General features: G+C 37.3%; 1 protein-coding gene across 1 annotated transcript in view; it reads right to left on the bottom strand.

Annotated features, from left to right (window-relative positions):
* Positions 1-216: 216 nt before the first annotated feature.
* ULK4 (unc-51 like kinase 4) overlaps positions 217-7,832 on the bottom strand; it is a 173,271-nt gene continuing 165,655 nt past the window's right edge. The window contains exons 35-36 of the mRNA XM_015822838.1: positions 3,794-3,882; positions 217-793 (exon numbers count right to left, since the gene is read on the bottom strand). Of these exons, the coding sequence (XP_015678324.1) occupies positions 730-793; positions 3,794-3,882 (153 nt within the window). The 3' untranslated portion in view covers positions 217-729. The remainder of the gene's footprint in view (positions 794-3,793; positions 3,883-7,832) is intronic.

Raw genomic sequence — 7,832 nt, 5'->3', positions numbered from 1 at the left:
ACCAGGTTCTGCTTCTGGTTTTCTGCCATTGTTACTTTAGGCATCTTCTCAGATATTTCTCTCAAAACCATTTCCTTTTACAAATCCCCCAAGCTATAATCAGAGCAAATGCAGTGGCAGTCTACGTTGAAATGATACAGGATTTAAATCTAATAAGCCATACTTTTTTGAAGTCAATTTTTACAATTTTTTATGGAAATTGTCAAATCTTTATTTAGGTACACCTCCAATACTTAATTTAAATCAAATTGAAATCAAAAGGCCTTGCATGAGAAAAAAGTCTAACATTGAGCCTAAACATCATTTAAAAAGTTAACTTGTGCCCAACTGTTCAGCATGATGTTACTGAAATTGTAATGATTTATGTTTCAAATCTTAAATATTGATTCTAAGATTTAAATACAGGATGCATTCAGCTAACAGTAAATATTGCAGAGAAAGATAGACTGTTGTCTGCATGATGCATTGTGACAATTTCCTATTAGACTAGGGAGAATCCAGCCGTCTGTTACTGGAATTTCTTGACTTTATCTTTGTTTCTTGTTCCTTCCAAGGAGTTAGAATAACAAATCCAAATCATACACATGAAAGGCAGCATGTGGGCTATGTTACATAATTCCAGTTAGCACTACCACCTTATCTTCAAAATGTAGATGAGAAATAAATGAAACAAAATAAATTTTATTTAAAATCCAAAAGAAATATAGATGCACAACAGAATGCATGCTGCTAATAATCAATTTTCCTGAGGATTTCAGAAGCCAAGGAAGCAATAGCTTTATCAGGATGGATGCTGAGAGAGAGAGAAAGAGAAATGGTTATTGTAAATAAAAAACATGGAGAATTATTTATTGAAAAATACAGACCTCATTTTAGCCATTTATAAAACGATTTTTTTATATTTTCGCCTCATTCTGGATATAGATACCTTCATTACCTCCTTAATCTTGCCATTTATTTGTTGAGAATCATTGTTTATAGAGAGCCATTTGGCCCTTGGTTTCACATCAGAAATACTGTTCTTTTGCTCTATCAAGTTCATATACTCTACTGTAGGTCAATTTAGCAACATCTGCCTTTAAGTTGGCTGATATGCATACTGGAACCATGGCTGCCATTTAATTCACATTTTCAGTACAGTAGAATTTTACTTGGTTTCAATCCAAAATTGGTAATATACAGATTGATATATAATATATTATGCTTGCATCTAATCAGATCTAGGAATTTCCTTGTGGAAGATGGCAACCACATTAGTGCAAAAATCTGGCAAGTCATGACACAGGAGTAAATCACCAAACAACATTCCACACAAAAAACGAGCTTGAAGGAATCTAAGTTAAAGGCCACTATATATGATCAGCACCAAAACAAAATTACATAGTAGTCTTGATCGGCAAAATGTTCTGAAAAAGAGTCATTGCTATTGTAAGAATACCTGTTAACCAAAACTAAGAACTATGTGACATTTCAGATTACTTGTAGGAACCCAATAATGGAAACCTCCTTAAAACCAAAGAGCTTATGTTTTGAATTTTATGCTGAACTCTGGAACATCCTAGAATCATCATCCCAAATCTCTATACATACCATCATCTTGAATGATTAATTCAATATCAGATCATACAGTTATTGGCAATGAAAGTTTAAAAAAAGAATGTGACTGATTTGAAGTGAATAGAATAACAGTCTGTTATTCTACATTACACATCTGACATCAGCTACATTTAGATCATACTGAGAAGAAGCTATAGTTGCTATTTTGGAGGGTAAGCTTTGACAGGAAAGCTTTGTGGGAAGACAGTGGCAGAGCAAACAGCAAGCCTCAAATGTATATGTGGCTTGTATTGAAGCATAATGTAGTCTTTGGAAAGAAATGTAACCAAGAGTTTAGAGTCTGCCTGGTCAGATTAGGTATTTGGAAATGTTCCGAAGAGTGAGAAGGTTGGTAGAGATACTTCACAACGAAACTATTTTCTTACAAGAAGACCGAAGAGTCACCAAAGATGTCATTGTGATAACTTGATAAAGTAATCTCATAAAAGGTTCCCCCAAATAATTCAAAGTTGAATTTTTTAACCAGATACAAGGATGATGCAATATAGTCAGCTGAAAAAACATTTCATGCAGTTTAAGGAACACAACAGGATATCGGGGATGTTGCACAATGTTTCAAAATTCACTATATACATGATCTGAACCTAAAATGCAAGGCCCCTAAAAACAATGGCACACATGGTAAAATGAGTGATAGTGATACAAGTGATTTGGGTGATGTTCTTTCAAGATACATTTCAATAAGTTCAATTCCAAATACATGTTCATAACTAGCATGCCCATCCTTTTTTAAATGGTTTAATTTCTCTGCACTTATATCTAGTACTTCCTGTAACAGTGCCATGATAATAGTTTCTCCAAACTAAATAATCATTTACATTTCATAGTGATCTTGCAGTCATCTCCACAGAGGCATGAACTAATTCAAATAGTTCAAAATCTTTGCATCCAAGGCACAAAGAACAATAGAGAACAAGGTAGATGGCAGGGATATCTGGAACTTTTATGGACACAGAAAATATCTCCTAGGAAATTCTCCCTTGTCGGACCTGCCTTAGGCTTGAGCCTCTAAGAACGATCCTTAACACCACTGGGTTGAGAAAGGCAGAGTTTACTAGAAACCAAGTGAAATACAGTACTGCAAAGCCAGAACTGAAATTCACACACCAAAATCCCAAGTGTAACTTTTCCCTCCGAAAGGGGTCCCCCATAGTTGGTCCCCTCATGTCCAATCAAATTTAAAAGAATTTTTAGAACAGTCTCCTGAGGAATGCAGCTGTGCTCTGTTCCCAAGCAACTGACCTTGAGACCATATTTGGAAAGGAATGGTGAACTTTCATTCCCTTGAAGCATACTCCCCTCCTATCTGGCGCCCTGAGTTCATGGCAGACTTACCCAGAAAGAAGTTCTCGCAGTAGCGGAGTATTGAAAATTTGGGAATTTTTTATATCCTCTCCTGTCTCCCCCTTTTCCTCCTTTTCTCTTCAGGGCACCTCCAGCTTCCAAAACACCGATCAGCTAGAGCCCAGCGTTGATCCTGGAGCTTCTGCTGAGCCTCAACAGCCCTGCAGCTCCAGCTGTCTCTCCCTCAGGTTTGTGCAGCACTGTGGCCGCTTCAGCTCGTTCCTCCCCCCCCCGCTACCACTTCTCTAGGATGGTTGTGTACCACCTGCCAGGTGCCAAAGTACCACCGATGGTACGCGTACCACAGGTTGAAAAGCCCTGGTGTTCAGTATTCCTAAAAGCAGGGAATGACTAATAATGGTAGTTATTATGAGTAGAAATAGCCTGCATCAGTGTTAACAAAGCAGCTATCCAGGATTTTGGAGACAGTTGTGGAGATCCATGCTTTCAAATATTTTTCATAAACAGCCACTGGATACATCTTCCCTCTATTGTGTATTTGAAATAATCTATTTTTATCCATTACTTTTACTCATTTACTCCATTTTGCTGCCAATAGGCACAAGCACACAATGTGAGATGATACATTGGGAGAAAAAATGTGCCATAGAAATCTGGTATGCTATGTGAAGGGATCATACTGAAAGAATGCCAAATGGAGAAAGTGGAGAGGGAAAAGCTAGGAACTTAGAACAGAAGGAGCAACAGTGATAGAACAGTGCAGTGCAGTGTGGATTAGGAAATTAGAAAATTATACACAAGTCAACTATAGAGAGATGAAAGGGAGGAATGAGTGCAAAGATAGAAATTCCAGAAACCTAAGGGAACTCACCTGGATGCCTGGGCCAACTTCTCTAGCATTTGCACAAGAATTCCCCCATCATTCCTCAGGCTTTCACAATGTTTCTCATTTGAAGTTACCTGTTATCACAAGAAGAATTACCAAAAAATTAGAAAAATACTCATTTCTAACCAGTATAATCTCTCTACATCCCAGTAGTTCCACTACTGTATAATCTCTCTACATCCCAGTAGTTCCACTACTGTTTTAATCCAAATTCTCTGCAATCATTCCATCTCAAGTTTATATAATTATATAGTATGTTATATTTGGCCACAAGGATTTTTTAAATGCTAGACTAGATTATATTCTTTCTGAGCAAGATTAATTCAGGAATCAAATAATTCAAAGTAGAGGCGTGGGAAGTTGTTTATATTTTAATATGAATCAACCTATTTTGTATTTTATCAATTTGTCAGTTAGATGTATTCTATTCTTCTACAAATTTATAATGGAATTCTTGGTATTAAAGCAATGTATGCAAAAATGTATACTTTGTAGAAATATTTCTGTAGTGGTTAAGATACTGGATTAGAAACCAAGAGACTGTGAGTTCTTCTCCTCTATCGGACTAGGACTAGGTGATTTGGGGCAAGTCGCTCTTTCTGTCCTACTCCTTTCATAGAGCTTTGGTGTAGAGAAAATAGGGGGCAAAAGTATTATGTACACTGCCAGGAGTAGAAGGTGAAAGAGATACAGAATGCATTTGTGGAAAAAATGTTAATATAGCATAGGTATGTTCCATTTACAAAATACATGTGAATTATTAATGCATTTTTTACACCTAAGCTCATGTAGCAATGGAATAAAGTGAATTTATGCACAGTATATTTGAATCTGAACAAATTCAGATTTATCTATTCAGAGTTCAGAGTTCATTAGCTGAATACAAAAAAACAATTAAAATAGCAAAAAATCCCATGGCAGATTAACTTTTAAAATACAGTGTTTTTTTTACTAATGACAGAGAAAAAAAAACCTTAATAATTATTCAGCTTGGGAAAATTTACATGAACTCCACAGTAGTAATGTCTGCGTATAGAAGCTTTTATTAACAGGTTATTTAAAATTTATGCTGTTAAAAATGCATATAAAATGCTAGACTACCCCAGAACAACCCACTTCTCAGAAACATAGCCCCAGTTATCTTTCAATGTCATTAAAAGAAAGGTGTAATATGCTGAAACCTGTTTTCTCTGCAATGGATAAGTAATAGCTGATGTTATAAATCTTATGTATTTTGACTTTGCATTATTATAATGTACATGTGATTTTTTCTATACCTTTATAAAGTGTAATTTATGCTTTCCAATCATCAGACTTGATCCTAAATTCTCACTCTTTAGTAGATCAGATTTGATAATTATAAATAGTTCCAAAGAAACATCTCATTGTGTCATGCATCATTATTAATCATTTAAACAAAAAATAACTGGATTATTTTAAGATGGTATTTGAGTGTTTTGCTTTTAAAACGTAATTTCAGAAAGTGAATGAAAAAGATTTTGAGGTTTTTTTATACACATAATTTAAAAATATAGAGATTGCTTGAAATTCCTATAAGACATATATTAGAGGACAGATAATTGCTTGTGCAATTATTTTTTTGGGAAAAAAATAAATTAATATGTGACATTTTGTAAAATCACATTAAAGCACTTTTGATCAACTATGTGAATCAACCATGCTCAGAATGTTATAACACCTCTATGTACAATAAAATAAAGTTTAATTGTCCTTATACACAAGGTATCAAGTATTTATTGAAAAAGAGTTAACAAGATCAATAAAAATGAGAGGAAATACCTATTAAAGTACTAGTTTTTAGGCTGAAACAATATTTCAGAATTATTTCACACTTAAGAATTGTCTAGGAAACTGTATACTTTTGAGTCGCCAAAGCATTTTAAGAAATATACCTAGTTTTATTAACTAGGTTTGAGAGACTTGAACGAAGACATTAAAGACATTTTCAGATAAAATTTATATTCCAAAGATCACTCAGGACTAATCTGCCTTTATAGTACAAGAAACAGTAAACAGTAAATATTTATATCAGTGAACCAAACCTGAGGAGTTTTCTGCAGATTGGTACAAAATACTGCTTTGCTCCTATACTGCTGAAGATTGAAAATGATATTTCCTATTCCTTTTAAGATGTTTTTATAATTAATAATTTTGAAGGCTAGAGAGAGCTTGTGCATTCTTGTCTGATTTCACTGTTACAGGCTGATGCTAAAATGTTCACACTACATTGTTATAATGACTCCAACATTATTTTCCCCTACATAATGTTTTTTATAAAAGGACACTGAAAAACATCAGAATATTAACTAAGAAATTAGACATGTAGCTTGATGAACTAGACATGAAACTTCAGTGAACATTAAAAAACTGCCCAGTGAACTGAAAAAGAATAAGCTGAACCAAAATGGAGTTTCCAGAAATTCTCTCTTCAGTTTGAATCAAAGAAATAATCTGTACTTCTCTCAGTGCTGCTTATTCCAGCATATAAACCTTTATTAGTCAGAGTGAAACCTACAGTAAAGCAGGTGAGGGTTTGGACAGAGGGAGCTATAGAAAAGCATTACAAGACTGTTTTGAGTGCATGGATTGGGGCATGTTTAAAGAAGCAGCAACTGATAACCAACATATAAACGTTGAGGAGTATGCCACCACAGTGTCTGTAGATATCCAAAAGTGCACAGAGGATGTCAGTGTCCAAGCATTGTTGTGAGGACGAATGAAAAACCGGGCTGACTTATGAGGTCTGCAAGATGCCGAAAACATGAAATGTGGCTTTTAAATCCAGCAACATGTTGGCACTTAGAACAGCCAGAGCTAATTTGAAAAGTGCCATAAAAGGTGCAAAGCAAGCCCATTGCCAGAAAATTCAGAACTTTTTTCAGGACCCAACAAACACCAGGCGAATGTGGGAAGGGATCCAAGCCATTATGGATTATAAGGTGGCTCCATCGAGATACAGGGATGACACAGACTTTCTAAATGAGCTGAATACATTTTTGGGAAGTTTTGAGGCATCAAATAGCACTCCTGCTAGGAAAGCTGTGCCCCATCCTGACAAGCAAGTGCTTAGCTTTGATGTCACCTATGTCCGGAAAACACTGCAGACAGTTAACATTCGGAAAGCAGCAGGCCCAGATAACTATCCTCAGGGAATGTACCGAGGAGCTGGCTTCTGTTCTCACAGATATTTTCAACCTCTCATTGCAGCAGGCAGTGGTCCCATCGTGTTTTAAGACAGCCATCATTTTGCCAGTGTCAAAAAAGTCCACAATTACAGGCCTCAATGATTACCGTCTGGTTGCACTGACATCCATCATTATGAAATGCTTTGAGAAGCTGATAAAGGACATTATTGTATTTAGCCTCCCGCCAACATTTCACCTGCTTCAGTTTGCTTATCGACCAAATTGCTCTATGGGGGATGCTATTTCTTCTGTTCTCCATATGAGCTTCAAGCACTTAGAGGAAAGTAATATACATGTGCATTTGTTGTTCGTCGACTTCAGTTCGGCAGCATCTAGTAGACCAGTGATGGCGAACCTTTTAGAGACCGAGTGCCCAAAAACTGGCCCCATCCCCACTCTACCTCCCTGCTCCGCCCCCACTCTGCCCCTCCATCCCCTGCTCCGCCTGCCCACAGGACCACTCACCGCCTCCAGGGCCCGCCGCAGATCACCCAGGCAGCCCAGCAGCGCTATGGCGGCCACACCCTCTGCCCGCGTCCTGCAACATCAACTGCATGATGGGGTATGAGGGCAGAGTCTTGTCTACGCTGCCTGTCTGCCATGTCCTTGGCTGTGCTGCTCCATGTGGGTCACACTCGAGGGCGAATCTCCTTCAGAGGGGCTGCTGGAGAGGAGGGTGTCACGGGGGGAGGTAAGGCTGGAGCAACAGCATGTGTGCCCACAGAGAGGGCTCCGAGTGCCGCCTCTGGCACCCGTGCCATAGGTTCGCCACCACTGTAGTAGACAAACTGGGCCTTTTAGGCTTAAACACTCCTTTG

This window comes from Protobothrops mucrosquamatus, unplaced genomic scaffold (assembly GCF_001527695.2).
Source record: "Protobothrops mucrosquamatus isolate PMUCROS unplaced genomic scaffold, P.Mucros_1.0 scaffold_177, whole genome shotgun sequence".
NCBI lineage: Eukaryota > Metazoa > Chordata > Lepidosauria > Squamata > Viperidae > Protobothrops > Protobothrops mucrosquamatus.
Note: the sequence above shows the minus strand (reverse complement) of the source record. Positions and strands in the feature narration are given on the sequence as shown.